Source organism: Rhopalosiphum padi, chromosome 4 (assembly GCF_020882245.1).
Source record: "Rhopalosiphum padi isolate XX-2018 chromosome 4, ASM2088224v1, whole genome shotgun sequence".
NCBI classification, from domain to species: Eukaryota; Metazoa; Arthropoda; class Insecta; order Hemiptera; family Aphididae; genus Rhopalosiphum; species Rhopalosiphum padi.
Window position 1 is genome coordinate 54,804,340 of NC_083600.1, and position 18,518 is coordinate 54,822,857.

At 25.4% G+C, this 18,518-nt stretch overlaps 3 protein-coding genes across 4 annotated transcripts; 1 reads left to right on the top strand and 2 right to left on the bottom strand.

Annotated features, from left to right (window-relative positions):
* Positions 1-5,951: 5,951 nt before the first annotated feature.
* On the bottom strand, positions 5,952-9,039 carry LOC132930898 (zinc finger protein 512B-like). 2 transcript variants are annotated; one of them, XM_060997006.1, is made up of 4 exons: positions 8,930-9,039; positions 8,071-8,664; positions 7,214-7,842; positions 5,952-7,156 (listed from the first exon to the last, which is right to left on the bottom strand). In XM_060997006.1, exons 2-4 carry the CDS (start codon positions 8,656-8,658, stop codon positions 6,868-6,870), a joined length of 1,506 nt encoding a protein of 501 aa, XP_060852989.1. In that variant the 5' UTR covers positions 8,659-8,664; positions 8,930-9,039; the 3' UTR covers positions 5,952-6,867. The 2 variants fall into 2 exon arrangements, with proteins under 2 accessions (XP_060852989.1, XP_060852988.1); XM_060997005.1 differs by having other exon boundaries at positions 8,071-9,018.
* A 134-nt stretch (positions 9,040-9,173) lies between these two features.
* LOC132930903 (peptidyl-tRNA hydrolase 2, mitochondrial-like) lies at positions 9,174-12,827 on the top strand. Its single transcript, XM_060997012.1, has 3 exons — positions 9,174-9,736; positions 11,925-12,168; positions 12,348-12,827. The coding sequence occupies exons 1-3, from the start codon at positions 9,503-9,505 to the stop codon at positions 12,590-12,592; spliced, it is 723 nt and encodes a 240-aa protein (XP_060852995.1). The 5' UTR covers positions 9,174-9,502; the 3' UTR covers positions 12,593-12,827.
* On the bottom strand, positions 12,681-18,505 carry LOC132930900 (transmembrane protein 161B). The gene is made up of 11 exons (XM_060997007.1): positions 18,136-18,505; positions 15,224-15,327; positions 14,988-15,135; positions 14,493-14,686; positions 14,182-14,400; positions 13,997-14,113; positions 13,758-13,931; positions 13,509-13,683; positions 13,341-13,437; positions 13,146-13,261; positions 12,681-13,085 (listed from the first exon to the last, which is right to left on the bottom strand). Exons 1-11 carry the CDS (start codon positions 18,139-18,141, stop codon positions 12,966-12,968), a joined length of 1,470 nt encoding a protein of 489 aa, XP_060852990.1. The 5' UTR covers positions 18,142-18,505; the 3' UTR covers positions 12,681-12,965.
* Positions 18,506-18,518: the final 13 nt, after the last annotated feature.

Genomic DNA, 18,518 nt, shown 5'->3' on the forward strand with positions numbered 1-18,518 from the left:
TATGTAATGAATTGTTTTAATAAAGAAATAACCTTTATTTAATACTTATTCCTTCTATACTTTTATATTAATTAATTTATGGATTATACATATATAATAATTAATAAACTATCTTAAAGTTTCAAGTATTTACTTTAAACTTACATATTTAAACTTTTTTGATTTGGTTAAAGTAATATTGTTGATATCGCTAAAACTAAATATTGAACTCGCTTACTACGTGAACATAGGTAATATATTAACATTATATGGAAAACGGTACCTCCATAACAGGTTTGGTTGTGTTTTATAGTTCATTGTGCTCATTAAAAGTATTTCTTTACCTATGTAACTATGTAAGTAACCAGCAATAATTATTCAACAAATAAATATTTCTTATTGTTGCTATACTGCAGTATATTATAATATCTAGTTAGTAGTTAATCACGTTTTGGTTTATGTTGTCGATTTATCTTTAAAAAAAAAATTGTTTATATCGAGATATCCATTGGGCCATATTTATTACATACACCTAGATAGTAAAATAAAATAAATAAATAAAAAATTTTTTCCACTGCAAAATATTATCCATTAAAATTAATTTAAATTTTTTATTTTATAGGTACTTCCATCGAAAATTGAAATCACATTTTATATTTTCATGGCTAAAAGTTTTTACTTTGAATTTTTATTATAAGCCATATCTACTTATTTGAATACGAGTAGAATATACCTATATAATACGTCAAATTTACATTTTAAAAGTTTGCTGTTATAGATTAAGTTCAAAGTATAGTTTTATACAAAATTTGAAATAAGTATGCAAAAATCGACAGAAATTTACTTTTGAACTTTTGAAACATGTGCATCACGACCATTTTATACAAAATGGTAGTTTTATAATTTGATTACTTTAATCATTCAAGTATAAGGGTCCACAGGTATACTTGGTAAATCACCCTTTATAGATCCACTACTGATATGAGTAATATACTAATATGTATAAGTATAATACCTATTACTGTTTGTGTAATCTGAAAGAGAAACCAACAATTCTAAAATAACCAGGGTTTCAATACCTGTTATATAATATATAATATAACATAATATAATAATATAATTATATAAAAGAAAAATAGCATATGTTATAATACAATTTGATTAAATTAAAAAGTACTAATATAATCGTCAAGTAATTCCTAGTTAATTTTCGATAACAATGTTAGTAGAACAAGACGAAACTATTATCATTGCAATAATTGGTAACTCCTTAAACTCATTAAATAAATTTGTATGAATAATTTATTGCCAATGTGGCAATGTCATTGATATATTAACTGTATTGTTAAGTTGTAGTTTATTTTACTGTTATTAAAATATATATAAATATCAAAAGACAAACTGAATTTATAAAGAAAAAAGTTATTAGCCAATGGTCAGGTTTCGATGCTTTTGTATATTATAGGTAATTATAATAATAATCAAAAAATTATTTCTCTAAGAATTATTTATAATAATTTTATAGGCATTCTAACAACGGCCAACTCGTTTTAGTAGTTTTAGGCTCATGGGAATTGTATTTAAATAGGTCATTTGGACAAATAACGGAATCTGTATGCGGTGATTTACAATATTGCTGTACTGTACTGCTGTATGGGTACCTACATCAAGTGTTTTATCTTATATGTACATAGTTTATTGTTAGAGTATTGTACTAAAGTAAGGTTACCAATAGTCTTTAACCTATACAAATTATAGAACGCATTTGGATAAATTGAACCTATTGCATATAAAAGATGTTTCACTGTGTTCATTCTTCGATATCATAACTCTTTTTTATTATTATTTTTAAATATGATGTATTTATTGTATTCAAATTTAATTATCTAGCCATAATTTATTATTACCTATTTTATCTTTACCCTTCGAGTGCGCCACTAATCTAATACCTTTACTATAGTACTTATTATACAAAACATTCTTTAGGTTTTTAACACTTCTATAGACTTTAATCTAAGAATTTACTCAGAAGTGAATTGGGTATGGAAGATGAAACCCAGTTCATTGTTCCCGATATGATATAACGGCATCATTTTTGGTTTATGCCCCGATCTACCTATCCATAATATTGAACAACTATTTACACTTATACAATTTTCTATAATTGTTTAAAAGATAAATTTCAGTTAATTACATAAATATATACAAATGCAATGGTGTAGCCATGTGGTGGGGGGGGGGCAATGGGCCATGTCGATGGGGGATCGGCTGTATCAACTTAGTGTAAAAATGAACCGTTTTTATTAATTGTTGATTATGTTTTTTAGCATTTTGGGTTAAATTAAAAATTTTACTAAAATACTTATGTAGTTATTAAATTATCATAATTTTAAAAAATTTGTTAAAAATTGAACTTTAAATACATATCATAGTAAAAAGATAGGCAAGTAAATACCACTCTGCTGTACATTAGGCATCGAGTGGGTCACTATTATGAATGCATTTAATTTGAATCCAATTATACATAATTTATATCACTGTGTACCAAAAACGATTCTGAGCGAAAACCTCCACTAGCCTAGTCACCAAAAATATACATATTTTATGATACGTTTTTTTTATTTACCTAGCTATTTAAGTGATGTATTTTACTTTTAGCGTTATAGTAAGTTGATATAATTTTTTCTGAAAGTATGACATTTATAAATCTATCTAAAATTAAAAACCAAAGATATTGTTATATTAACATATATGTAAAATGCATTCAAATAAATAAATGTTCTATAGTCGTTTCTCCAGTTACTCGTTACAGTGTATTATAATATTATATTCACGATCGTAACACATATAATTATTAATTGTGAATTATATTATATGTTATTATATTTATCAGTTCCGCGAAAATGGTATAATCAGTCATATTATTGGTTACTTAATTATAGCAGCATGTTATTCAAATATTCTGTATCTATAATAATTATTAATGCTATAATTAAATCAATGGTCAATATCAATGTAGGTAGGTACTACATTTTTTTTTTATCACAGCAAAATAACTAAAATCTTTATTTTTTTGTTACATATTAATTTTGTCAAAATTTGAATTTCAAACTCATATTTTAAATTTTAAACATACAAGAAAAAAAATTGTGTATATCCATTTTTAAATTTTATTTTATTAGAACAGTATTTTCATTTTTCTAAGAATACATTTTTGAAAAGCCTTGTATTAATTTTTTAAGCTTTTTAAACATTTCTAAATATTAGGTAGGTACCATTAATAAAAATTGCTAACTCTTTGCCATAGATATTAAATTATACTCTAAATATTTCTATAAGCGTTTTCACAATCGTCAATATAGCTCACACAAATCCATTAATCTACGATTTATCATCCAACGTAATTCCTGATAATCCCTCATGACACTTAAAAAGGAAATGGTACAGAGACCTCTTAAACAATTGAATAATAACTAGTTTAATTAAATATTAATCAAAAAAAAAATTTCAACAGGAAGTGTCATTACTAGGTGGCTTTTTCTAACAAGTATTTCAATGTCACTGTAAAATAGAACATATTCTTATTTTACATCATGATCCAAGATACAGATTGCATATCTCTTTCAAAAATATAAAAAAAGTTTTTTGAACAAAAAACAATTATTATGAACATAAAAAAAACATTTGAAATGTCTATAAATAACTTAAAAAAGCCAAAATATTTGATGGAAATGTCAAGTCTCATCCATACAATAATTCCTTTTTGAGTAACTAAAAACGAAATCAATTTATAGTCAAAAACTGCATGACGATGACGCCATGATTAATCGTGTTGCACAAATATTTCTTGTTACCTAGTTCTTCGATTTTTTTTCCAAATTCCCAATACTTCAGGAAAGTACTATTATTGATCACTACAAAAGTACAAACTATAAAAAAGAAGAATCAAGTCTTTATAGTCTATAATATTGATCAAAAAATCTTTTATCGAGTCACCACTTTTAAAGTTGAAGATTGAAGCAAATTCCTGTTCCAAAACGTGATGACACACAAAAAATAAAAAAAAAATAAATAAAAAACAAACATTGTAAAATCAGTTCATTTTACTCTCCGCTCAGAATATTAATTGAAAACGATCAATGTCAATTAAGTAAAATATTCAAGTATGAAGTTTTTAATATTATGCTCTGTTATTTCAATGCCGATCTTGTATTGAATTGACTATTGGATATTTGGATAATGGATTGTATATTATTTTCGATTAGACTCACCCAAAGCGTTATAAAATAAAATTATTAAGACCATGAATCAACAATTTTATATGCAGCCTAGCCCTGAATATAATATATTGGCATATTCACATTCAGTCAGACACATCTGCAATATTCTCTATGAAAAAAAGCGTTAAACAAATTATAATAAAATACAATTTCTATATCTTACCACGTATTTGTTCAGGCTAATAGATTTAAAAAAAAAATTTTATTCAACTATATATCTGTATTAACTGGTCATGTTTAAAAATATTTAATATTTATCATATTTTTTCCTCGTAAGTATCTAATTTATTTGGAAACTTGCTATTTTAATACTTATCTTTTTTTTTACAAGAAAAATTGATGTGAGTATACCAATACCTAATAGTTACCTATTCTCAAAAATCATAAGTATAGATATTCTGATTTCTGATTGAACCGATGAATATATTGGTTTTATATTTTTATAATGATTGCAGTAATTTGAGTAACTTTTAGGAGAAGAAAAATATAATTCGATTCAATCTTAAAACTTGGAACTGGTTTGAGATTTCTATTTACTAGGATTAAATTTTAAGTTAAATTTAGTAGGTACTTTTCAAAATAATCATAAAAAATAAAAAATAGGTAAAAATGGAAATGATTACGCAAAGCAATATTAATCGACCAAATCAATTTTTTTTATATTTCAAAAATAAATCATTGTAGACTTAATTTTCCACTAAATAATTACATAGACATTATTCTAAAGACATACGTCATATATTGTATAGGTAATTTTCTTTTCAAAATCTATTGATTTGTTTTATTGTGTTAGGTATCTAATTATTCTAATTATATATAATAGAAATGAATGCATGATTAAAAAAGCTTGATATTTAATACAAATAATACAAGATATTTCTCATCATATATTCATATGTTATTAAATTGGAATTTTAAAAAAAGTAAATAAAAAACCATATACATAATTTTTTTTTGTACGATTAAAGTTCAAATTTTGACAACATTGATATTTTAAATGTATACCTAATGATTTATTTTTTTGCTATTATTTTATATATTATTGTTATTAATTAATTAACAAAATTACAAAACACCACTTTATCAGAAATAAAGGTGAATATCATATACCATTAAGAGGTGTTATAATAGCTTAATAGCTTTAACTGATTTTTAACTTAACATACAAGCTGAAATAATTAAATGCCTATACTAGCTTGTAACCTGTTAAATGCCTGTACATGAAATTAGTCAAAATATTTCAGATTCTGAGTGGTTGATGTTTTTTTTAAATGAGTTTTGTTTTTTACTTTGTCAGTCAAATATGAATTTGTTGGGTGTAAAGAATTTAAATAATTACCTAATATTCATATTCAGTTAAACATTTGAAATGGCTGTAACTTTTGTTGATCAAAACAAGCCAAAATATTTTGAAAATTATATCAGCTCTAAAAGTTCCTAATAAAAAAAATGTGTGAAAATTACCAGACAGTAACTAATTAATAATTATTAATTATATATTTTACATATTATGTAAATAACAATTTGATGTAGTTATTCCAAAAAAAAATAGTTGATAAATGACTTTTGAACAATAATATACTATATACTTACCAAAATCTAGGTTGTGCATAATATTATTTGAGTATGATGTATGAATGTTCTTTTGTATCATTAAAATTATATAAACATACACATTTTGTGTAAAAAAAAATAAGTTTAAAGAGTGTATTATATATTACAAAATTAAAACGAAGAGCTAGTCAGTCTGTGCATTGTGTAGCCCCAGAAATACATTTTCAAAATTGTCTATAACCACATGATATAATTATTATTTTAATTTTTCAATAATGTCTAAATTAATAAAATTCAGTTCATAAATTAATTAATAATATTGTGAGGAAAGCTCACATTACCAACAGTATATATATCAAAGTATGGTTTTTTAGCATAATTATATAATTGTTGACTATTTATTATTTAACCGTTGTATCATCGTACTTTTTTATAACAGCGATCAAATGTAGTTAATGTACATACAAATTAAAATAAATTATATAATAGATCCAAATTTACCTAACAAAACATTTATACATTCTACACTAAATTCTGTAAACTTTGTAGGTGTGGTAATAATCTTAAAAATCTTAGTATTATAAATGTTTAAAATACAATATTAACACTTTTTAAATTACATAAATGATTGTGAAAATTGTTGTTAAAGGTTACATGAGTAGCACAATACAAAATAATTATTACATACAAAATGTATAATACATTTTTTAATATGGTTTCAATAATTTTATAAAAATTATGTACTAAAAGATAGGTAGAAGAAACTAACAGTATTCCTAATACACGGTACAATTAAAAAACAACATTGAATAGATAATCTAAGCTATAAGAAAATAATACAAAACAATTTATATTAATTGTCAAAACCAGGTTTAATTAATTTTTCGAGAAGCTATAAAAATGACAAAAAAAAAAGAACATAACTTATTTTAATAGTACAATAATAGTATAATATTGAACTGTTGGCCGATACGAGATAAAATTGAACACACACTGTGTATTTACAATCTTAATGTAGGTATGTGAGAATATCAACTTAGATCAATATTAATACTTAAAAAATTTCTTCAATTTCTTCATCGTCTTCAATATTTTCTTCATTGGCATCTATTAATAAGCTATCTATATTGGATGTATCACTACTATTATGTGATACTAATTTATGACCATCTAAATGTTTTACAGTTTTAAAATGACCATTGCACGCATCACAATAATTTGCTACTCTATCTTCTAAATTGCGATCCTTAAAGGACCAGTAAACACTATCCACATGCTCATCTGAATGCTGTTTCATTTCTAGCATGTCCAAAGCTAAATAACTGCAATCTGCAGCAGTACATCTAAAAAAAAAAAAAATAAATAAATAATTCATATGGTTGATAAAATTGATGACTTACCTTATAAATTTGTTACGTAATAGTTCATCACGCCATTTGGTTAAATGGTTGTAGGGTATATCATATGACTTTCGTTTGACAGAATGTTTCTCTTCATATTCTTCATCAACCTCATCAATTTTACGTTTTATAGGCTCTTTATTTTCAGACTGCAATTCTAAGCCATCTTCAGTTTCAACCAATTTAAAACCACACTCCTCTTCTGTTAAGTGTTTGTAACCTTCTTCATGATGATGCAAAAGATGTGTTTTTAGTTTATTTGATGATGTGGTTTTACCTCCACAAATAGAACATTCAAATTCATCGTCTAGATATGGTTCAAAACATGTAGCAAAATGATCATTCATATCATCTACATCAAATGACATGTATTTGCAAGAATTATGATTGCAATGTACATAACCATTTTTTAAATCTATTATCCAATCTTTAATTTGAGCATCAGTTGGATTGTTAACATTCACCTCAGAACAGATAGATTCCGTGTCAGCTAAGTCTTCTTGCATTTTCCATTGAGAATATGTTACTATTTTGCTAGCAGGATTTGTAGCACTTGATGTTGGATGTCCATACTGTCCCATTGGGTAAGATTTAATTTTATTATCTTCATCAAAATCATCTTTATTTTCCTAAAATTAATAATAATAAATTTCACATAAATATATTGGTACTTTTTAATTTATCACTAGAGTAGTTATTTTAATTTAAAATATAGGAAATTTTTAGAAATATTCAAATTAAATGTTATCGTAAAAAATACAAAATAAAATTTGGAATATTTTTGTGAGCCAAACAATTTAAAAGAAAATAGGACTACAATTAAAATTCATAATTAATTAATAAATATACCATCCTACCTGTTTTATAGGAAACAGTAAATCTTTATGATGATTGTTTTGGTGGAATTGTAGAGCTTGTTGGGATGATGTATAACCTTTACAATGACGACATAAAAACTTAGACGAAGTGTCTGGATCTTCACCTAGACACTTTTCATAGTGTTGTTCAAGCTCAGAAATTTTATAACTAATGAAATGACAATCAGGCATGAAACACTGAGTATATCCACGAGTCTTGATATCAGTTGTCCACAACGTTAATTGTTGTTCAGTGAGCGTGGGTTTTATAATAATTGACATTATATCAGAATCTTTATGATTGTTTTGTTTATGATAATCAAGTGCTTCTTGCGATGTTGTTTGACCACCACACGTTGGGCACACAAAATTTCCAGCTACTTCTCCGCGACATGTTTTGAAATGCTCTCTCATGTCATCTATGCAATAAGCTATGTAACGGCAATGCTGAAGATGACACCGTACAAAACCGTTTTTGTTTAACATGATGGTCCATGATTTTATGTGCACTGGTCTGCTGCTTCGTTTTCTAAACAAGCCTTGTTGAACTGGTGTAGTAGGAGTAGTAATCATTACTTCTTTGGACATATTGCTCTAATTATTAATGCCGTTAAAAATACGTATTATTTTTAAAAATTTTTAATATGAAATTATCGTATTGAAAATTAAAACACATAAATAAATTTGTTAAACATTTAATTCAGCTAGTTAAAAGTTACGTAAGGTTAATTGAAGTTAGTAAAATAAATTGTGTAAATAGTAATTTTAATTTGATTACTATATAACATAGATTAGTATCAACTATGTGTTTACTAAAGTTAGTAGTTAGTAGTTACTACAACTTCATTGTCTATATTACTTGGATAGTAAAGTTGGATATTATTGGGAATTATGACTTAGGATATCGTTATTGATGCGTTGTTACCACCGTGTACCAGACTAAAACCACTTTGGTACTTTTGAAATACTTTAGATTTTTTCTAGAATATCAAAATTTTTGTTATTTAAGGTTATATTATTCTGTGATAATATTGATAATAGCACGGTCTTCTAAGACCGTGGATAATAGTATTTCATTCAGTGATACTATTATCATAATTTGATCAACAATCGGATAATAATCAATAGCCACATTTTTTTTTGAATTTTATAGAAGGGTTAATAAAATAAATGTTTAGTGCAACTATATATAAGAAAGTAGACGTTAGGCCCAAGCAGTAAGCTAGTAAGCTACTGAATAATACGATTAATAAAGTTCACACAATTACTTCTGTACAATTTACATTTTACGTATAGTACTATACGGTGTAGACTGTAGAAAAGTTAAATGATATTAATATATTATTAAAATAATTTAAATTAAATAAAGATTCATATTTTTACTTTTAATTAAAATACCGAGTACCGGCGATATTTTTACTATATACTTAAAATGAGTTTTATAACTAATACATTTTATGGTGGATTAACCGCTGGTATACTGATTGGTCTGACTTTTGATATGATTAAGAATTATATTCTTAGGACTAAATGGACAAGTCAAAATGAAAAAAGTGTGTGTGAAAGTCAACAGCCCAAATCGTTAATAAATCAAAAAGGAGAATTCAAAATGGCGTTATTGGTTCGTCATGATTTAAAAATGGGAAAAGGCAAAGTTGCAGCACAAGTGAGACAATTTGAATTAAATTCCACTTTAGAATTAAAATATTATGTTATAATTAATTAGTTGGCATAAAGTGTTATTACATGTCAAAACCCAAAATGTTGTTTACTACAAAAAGTAAAGTAGGTAAAACATCATATTTTGTAATTTAAAAAATACTATAAAAAATAGATATTTTATTTTTCTACAATATCCATCCATTAAATTTAAATTTCTAAATATTTGTATTTCAAATATATTTTAAGGTTATATAATCTATTAAGATTTAAAATGACTTATAGTCATTTAATATAATATTAAATTACTCTTTTTTTTATATACTTTGTATCAAATATTATGATCCCCATTGTATTAAAAATGTCAAATAATTGGCCCATACCATTGATTATAGAATAGTCTATTCTATAATCAATACCCATACTGAAATTAATTTTTAATTATTAAAAATATATGCAAATATATTAAATTCTTAAAATTCTAAAATATAATATACATAAAAATAAAACAAACACAATTTATTAAAAATATAAAAATAAAGAAATAATCGTTTGTAATTTTAAAATTTCTTAATTTCGATTAGTTATTAATATTAAATTAAATTTATATAAAATACTATGACATATATATGCATGATATAAAAACATATTTTTATACATTCCTTCTAATAACTATTCTAGATTTGTTTGTATTGTATAAAGGGTGTCTCATGAAGTCATGAAGATTTATCCATTGTGGTATCTCCTTAACTAACATTGTGATTGCTGAGTTCATCTTTCTGAAAATATTGACGTTTCAACATTTTAATTTCATTAATTTCCTGGTTTTTAATATTATTTTCTAGTTTTAGTTTCAAAAAATTTTGAATTATGTATTTACTATAAAGTACCAGTTTATCAAACATGTGGCCCACAGGGGCTTTGGCAGGTTCTCGTATAATAATACAAAATATTCTCAAAGCTAATATTTAAAAAAAAAAATCTTGATGCTAATGAAATTAAAATGTTGAAACGTCAACATTTTCAGAAAAATTACAAAATGACCATCTTTGATTATTTTTTAGCTTTTACCAAAACATTAAATTAATTTAAAATATAAAATACTTGTAGTTCTTGACCCTATGAGTATTTAAAATAGTTATGATATCTCTATTATTTCAGGAGATACCACTGTGGGTAAATCCTCACAAGACACTGTTATGTAACTTTTATTGTGTGAATACAAAAATTCCATTATCTAGTTAGGTTTTAACTTTTCATCATTTCCCGCATTAGAAATAATCCTTTTACAGTTTATTATTTAATTAGGTTATCTAATATACTAGAAAAACTACAAAAATGTTTTCTCAGAATAATATTATTTAAACTAAGTAAGTATGGCTGATTGTCCATTAAATCTTACAATAAAACTTAAGGTTAGCTCAGAGCTCTTAGAAAAAGTATTATAATTCGAGGAGGATACGTTTTGTAAATACTCATAATTTTCCCCCCATTCTTTATGCATTCATATTCTAGAAACTATCAACTTAATTCATTTATTCATATGCTAAGGTTATGACCATTGTGCAAAAATATTTCTAATGGTTTTTGTTGTGATTCTCTAAGATAGTTGAAATGCCATTTATTTAATAACTATTCATATTCACATTATTATTACTATTGTTATTATTTGTATATTTTATCGTTTATAATAATCAATATTGTAAATTGTAATGACTATTAACTATTTGTAATTTGGCCCATCATATGGTGTTCTACATATATTTTTATGTTATTTGTCAGAATGCTGACTGATATTTACTTTCAATAAGAGAATAAGTAATTATATAATATAATACAACCTTTTTGGATGACCAACTGAAGTTTGCCATACTTACAATTTTGGATTTCTGATGTATAATATATTTATATTGTATATTAATTTGAAAAATGTTAATAGGTTTGGTAAAAATATTAAAAAATGTTTGGGTAACATGTACAATTAGACATTTTATGTTATATTCTAATTGTATATGACTACTCAACTATATTTTAGCAAATCTTTGTTGAGAAAATGGGATAAATTTATTTTTATCTTCTATTGGAAATAATTAAATATATTGGGCTCATTAAACACTTCATTGATATTCTGTTCCTTCTTAGTTAGTTTTTTTGAGTTAAATAGTTTTACAAAGTATAATTTTATTATTCTATAGTGCTCACATGCAATTGTGCACTGTTATGAAGAAGGCTTGAGGTTAAGACCAAAAGAAATTAATAGTTGGGAGTCAAACAATAAGCCAGTGAATATATTCAAGGTAGCAGATGAAGAAACTATGTTAGAATTTCAGCAATTGGCCATTGAAAAAGGATTCAATACCTATGTAGTAGTAGATGCAGGTCGTACACAGGTCGCGCCCAGATCTAAAACGGTGATGGCTATAGGCCCAGTTGAAAGTGAAGAAATTGATTTATTCACTCAGAGTCTCCAAGTGTATACTTAATGATCAATTATTATAACTTATGAATGTATATTTTTCTATATAATATAATTATAAAAAGATAAGTTACCTAGGTAATTTGTTTTTAAAACATTTAATATATTAAATATATTTAATTAAATAAATTATGGTTGTTTTAGTGTGCAGTTGTATCAGTTATTGCGTACAATAAAACTAAATTACGCAATCTACCCTCCAAATGTGCTAGAGTTGTTTTACGTGCACCAGATTTAAAAACATTAGAGTGTATTCAAAAACAATGCAAGTTATTTGACATTCCAACAGCAACTTTTACTGAAAACGATCAAATAACAGTTTTAGCGATTGGTCCAGCTAATGAAACTTCTATAAATGCTCAAGTGTGCAGTTTAAAATTATATTAATATTATTTACTATTAATACTTCAATAGTAAATATTTCCATGCTTTGTACTTTACCATCTATTAAACAATTATTGAAAAGTGTTTACAATTAAAATATAATGAACAAATTATATTTTATCTAACTAACCAAAGTATACATAATACAATGTACAAAAGTTTGCCTTATACTTTAAACATATACAAATAATATAATTGTTAAATAAAAATAAAACTATTAAACTATATATTTCTAATATTGACTGACTTAAACATTTATTGCTTTTCTGTTGTTAACCATTTAAAACCACCTTAAACTTTTTGTTTCCTTACAAAAACAATGTTCAGGAATTGTATTGACATATTTAAAATCAAAAACACTTTTAATTAAGTTATTTTACTTAGGTGATAAGTAAGATTGATAGAATACTCCAACTGACAGAGATAGAAACCATGAAAAACATATCCACCATGTGGCAAAACCAAATATTCCTCGATAGACATCTGCTGTTAATACCTAATAAAATTATAAAATTAAAATATATTTCATAATCTTAATAAAGTCAATAATGTTTACTTGTTTTAATGACTGAATAGAAAAATATTCTAGGTTAGCTTCAAGTAATGAATGTTGATTACTATTATCTATTGTCGAAGAAGAGTTTACAATAACTTGAACCCAACTGAAATTACCTAAAAAATAAGTTTACAAAATGTTGATAATATATGAACACTTTTGTACTATGTATATGCCATATGGGCAATTGTTTACCTAATGTCTTATAAAAAAATATGAAGAACAACATCATTACAAGCGGTATAACATATTGTAACACTACAACACATGTGTAGTAAAAAATCACAGACACCTTAAAAAAAATTCAAAAAAAAAATTAAAAATATATATAGATATTTAAAAAAAAAGCCAATTAAATTATACCTGTTTTTGTAAGTCTACATTAGTAATTCTTCCAGCTTCTTTTTTTTGTTGTTCCAAACGCTCTTGAGCCATATTAAGATAAGCTTGCATAAACATAGGCATCAGATATAATCTTTGAAACACCACTAATACTACTATCCAACATCTTAAGCTTTCAAACTGTTCTAATGTAATTCTAAAAATAAAAAAAAATAAAAAATAACAATATTACCTAACAATAGTTAAATATTCATTTTCAAATGTATTTACAATGGTTTATTAAATCCGGAAAGATTTTTTGCAGTCAATAAATCCACAGCTATTGGTTTAACCCAAAGTAAAACGAGTAAAAAATGAGTAATTAAGCTAAAATTCATAAAACCTTTAATGAAAGTTGAACTATAAGAGAAATATTTGCCATGTAGCTCATTGCATTCATAATATCTAAAAAAAAAGTAATAAAAGGTTATTATTTTATTATAATAAATTATAATTTTAAATGTAATTACCTAAGGCAATCCCAATGCATTTTAGCTGTACGTATTCCAGGAAATACAAACATAGCACCTGTAACTGCACACCATAAAGCTAGGAAAAATTTTACTATTAATTTTGATGCAGGGCCCCTAAAAAATATTTAAAAAAAATGTATTTAGTATAAGAATATTAAATCAGATATTATGATAGTAATTACTGTGAAGATAACCCATGGTTATGTAAAAATGCTGTTGAAGTTTCATTAAAGCTTCTGTATGCAGTATCCAACCGAACATCAAGTTTAGACTCGTCTATGACTAAAATAATCATAGCAATCACTAAATAAACACAAGCTGCAACTATTACAGTTGAACGTTCACCTGATGATTCAAAACCACCACGGAAGTATTCTAAAGTTAGAGACATAAGAATTTTGCTGAAAATTTAAAAATTCAGGAAAAAGAACAATTTTTAAATATACATAAAAACTATTATTATTATTATTGAACTTATTCAATAAAAGGATACAATGCAAAAACAATGACAATTGAACACCATAGCATACTTAGATTAATTTCATTATCAATAGGTGAATAGTAAGAGTATATTTCAGTACTTAAATAGACTAAAGCTGCATATAAAGAGAAATTTACTAGCCATTGATATTCCATAAAATATCTGAGCTGATATATTTCATGTTCTTGAATAGGTTGACTTACTAACTAAAATATATGGGAATATTTAAACAAAAATAAGATTATTTTCATATAATTAATAAATTATCTTGTACATATTATATGTATAGTACATAGTAACATAGGTGCCAGGTTATAAAAAAATAATGGGTGCCTTGGTATCATAGGTATAAATGCACAATTTGGGGGATGGGGCTTAGCTCCTGGTCAATATAATTCCCCTGTAAAATCCAATATTCTAATGGATGCTCAGCACCCCATAATAATTTCAGTGAGTGCCTGAGCTCCTAGGCACCCACGTACATGTCACCTATGCATAGTTACTTACTTCAATGTCTAAATTTTTAGGTATCTGAAATACATCAATATTGTCATTTTGAGCATGTATAGTTCGTTTACTTAGTTTTGAATCTTTTTTCTTGAGCCCTGAGAGCTGTCTAAGCTCTTTATCTGTAGGATGTAAATAACGAACAAGTCTAAAAATAATATTAATATGAAACTATGAGTTATTAAATTCCTACAAATAAAATTAATACATTTACTCCTATATATATAATTACTTACCCTGTGGAACATAGTGTCCATCGAGCAAATGAATAGATAGGACTAAGACGATGTATTAGATTAATGGCTATCATTGTAATAATTAACTGGACACCTAATAAAGTCTAAAACAGATATATTTGAGTTATTAATGATGTCATATATATACAGTTCATTGTATAGAGTTCAGTGAATAATATGCCAACTACTAAACAACAATAATTTACAAAGATCCAATAAAAATACAATTTATATAATAATAATATATTATTAATTTGATAATAAGAATATTTAAATTAATATAAATACAATACATTATTTACTTAATACCTATATATAACAACTATTGTTCTAAAGTATTTATAATAGTCATAAGCTACCTAGATAATCATTTTTAAGAGAAACTTTTTAGTATTTTCTCACTGGAGACTTCATTTTTTTTAAATAACTTGTATTATTGCGAATTAATAATTGATTACATTTAGTCAAAAAAGTTTCCATACCATTATATTTTAATTTATACATCAGCATTTTTATTTATTAACCAAAACATTCCTTAACAATTATTAAATTAATTTCTATAACAAGGCTAAGTAAAAATATTTATGTATAAATGCTTTTAGTAAAAAATCAATATAATAAAATTATTTTCGTCAAAAAATGTTCTAAACACTCACTTTTCCTTATGATTTTTTTTTCATATTTAACTGACAGCAGATGAGGCTTTGTTTGCACAATACTACTACTTTACTGCCATCGTTTATTGGTGAATTAATTTGGCAATACACGCAATATATACACACAATACAATACAATCACACAAATACAAAGAACGAATAGATAGAATCTATTGTCCTGTTTGCAACACTCACTTTTCCTGTCGGCTGTCAGTGTTCTTACTGTTATAAAATCTAATGGAATATTTAGGTAATTTGTGATCTATCATATTTATATTTATTAAATATTTTTTCTTTACTACATTAATTATATGGAAACATTCTTTTTACTACAATAACTATAGAATAAATTACATACTGAAATGTATGTATTAATTATTTGGATAAGTGATGAAGAATAATCTTTTCAAAAATTGCTAAAATTTTAAATAAATTATGTGCAACTGTTCAATATACTGTCAATAAAAAAAAAATCAATAATTTGTGCAATAGGCCTTGTTCAAGTTGTCCTAAAAAATTAGACTTAACTGTACAACAGGCAGTTTTAAGAATAGTATTAGAAAATCTTAAGACTAGTGTACAAAAATAAGTTGGTATGGTTAACAAAAACTATGGAGTAAATGTGATACCTCAAACAGTGGGAAATGTATTGAAGTGATAATTGGTTAACTTCTAGACTGAAACCATTAATAAGTGAAGTTAACAAAAGGAAACATTAAGATTTTTCAAGAACTCAAAATATTGATAAACCTTTAGTTTCTGAAACTCAATGATTTTTACTGACAAATTAAAGTTCACCGTATTTTCATTTGAAGGTAGAAAAAAGTATGGCGAAAACCAAATGAACAATTAAAAACACAGAATTTATGAGCAACTGTTAAACATGGTGGCCATGTGTTAGTATGGGGTGTATGAGTGCATCAGAAGTAGGAAATTTAGTGTTTGTAGATGGTAAAATGGATAAATATATTTAATAAGATATTTAAAAAAAAAATTTAAAGAATAGTGTGAACAAATTGAGTTTGGGGAATTAATTTATTTTTCAACAAAATAATAATCCAAACACATGGTAACACATGTCAATAAGTGGTTTACCAGGCGCGAATACAAGGGGGGGGCTATGGGAGCTGAAGTCCCTCCCTTAGGCCTAAGGTAACTACTTAAAATGTTTTTAAATTTAAACTTAATGACTATGCTTTTATGTGCTTGAAATAAAGTTTCTTATTTAGCCCCCCCCTTATTTAATTTCTAGATCCGCACCTGGTTGATACTATTGTTTATCCTAAACAATGTCATACATTCACACCCCCACAAACATCTGATATGAACCCAATCAAAAATCTATGGGATGAAATGGAAAGAAAAATTAGATCACAAAAATCACCAAATGGCAGTCCTACTATCCTACATGTTATTAATTAAAATAAGAAAATTTACCCGATCAATAATTTAACTAAATTATAAAATTATTGTATAAGTGTATGGAAATATTTTGGTATATTCATTATTTAAACATTTCTAATATGTATTATGTAATTTATTATAATCATATGTTACATTAAAAGCAGTTTATTTTATTGAAATATAAATTATCAGTACTAAATTTATTTATGATACAATTATCAATCCTTTATGTTTTGGAACTTAAAATATTTACAAAATAATTTAAAAAAAAAAGTGTATGGACTCTTTTTTGATTGGGTGTAAATCAATATTTTAAAGATTTTAAATAACAGATTGTTAACTGTATTATAGAGTGGATAGTTATTACAACAATTAATTTATAAATCATGGAAAAATATGATTTGTACAAAATGTATTTGAAATGATCTTTACACTAGTACGGGAAATAAATTTTTCACATAGGCTTATTAAAAGTATAGAAGACACAAGTATTAAAAATTATCTACGTATTTTAATACATATAGATCAAAAATTGAAATTTGACTAATTACAGACAAAAACTAAAAGAAAAAATATTAAAATGATTAAATTAATTTTTTTAATGTCATTATTATAATATTCCAAATTGTTATGTTCTAACAGCTAATATTTAACAGAACTAACAAATGTTTAGGGATGTGCCTATTACCTATGGTAAGTATAAAATAAAATCATTTAAAAGTGCTTGATAGATTGGTGCTAAGCATCCCAAAATTGGCAAAAATAATAAGTAGGCGATCTTTAAAATGTTACTATTTATTATTTCCACACTAAAAATATTTAAATAGTATGCCTAAATAAAATATAGTTTACCGCCATTGCAAAGGAGTTGATGAGTTGGTTGTATTCTTGTAAATCGACGTCGCTGCAAAACAGAAGAGCTGCCTGGATCGACTATTAATAGACTGACAGAAAAATGCGGGATTCAGATTTTAGGCCGGCTCTAGCCCGAATTGGTCATCAACAGTTTCGCTTTGATCAAACGATGGATTTCTTACTCCTAATATAATAATTGTCATCGTATAATACTGTTTGCGGTTCCATCAATTAGATGATCTAAAAGAATTTATTCAATATATCATATTATTTCTCTTTACTTCCATTTTCAATACAAGAAATATAGTAGGTTCGATTCGATTTTAAAATTTCAAACACCGTCGGACCGTCTTATCAATAAAAAAAATAATTATTAAATG

Coding starts and splice junctions, on each gene's coding strand:
- LOC132930898 (XM_060997006.1), bottom strand. CDS start 8,658: ATGTCCAAAGAAGTAATGATTACTACTCCTACTACACCAGTTCAACAA. Junction 7,843..8,070: donor TACTGTTTCCTATAAAACAG/GTAGGATGGTAT, acceptor TATTAATTTTAG/GAAAATAAAGATGATTTTGA. Junction 7,157..7,213: donor TTACGTAACAAATTTATAAG/GTAAGTCATCAA, acceptor TTTTTTTTTTAG/ATGTACTGCTGCAGATTGCA.
- LOC132930903 (XM_060997012.1), top strand. CDS start 9,503: ATGAGTTTTATAACTAATACATTTTATGGTGGATTAACCGCTGGTATA. Junction 9,737..11,924: donor AAGGCAAAGTTGCAGCACAA/GTGAGACAATTT, acceptor ATTATTCTATAG/TGCTCACATGCAATTGTGCA. Junction 12,169..12,347: donor TATAGGCCCAGTTGAAAGTG/AAGAAATTGATT, acceptor TATGGTTGTTTT/AGTGTGCAGTTGTATCAGTT.
- LOC132930900 (XM_060997007.1), bottom strand. Junction 15,136..15,223: donor TGGACACTATGTTCCACAGG/GTAAGTAATTAT, acceptor TATTATTTTTAG/ACTTGTTCGTTATTTACATC. Junction 14,687..14,987: donor CTAAAAATTTAGACATTGAA/GTAAGTAACTAT, acceptor CATATATTTTAG/TTAGTAAGTCAACCTATTCA.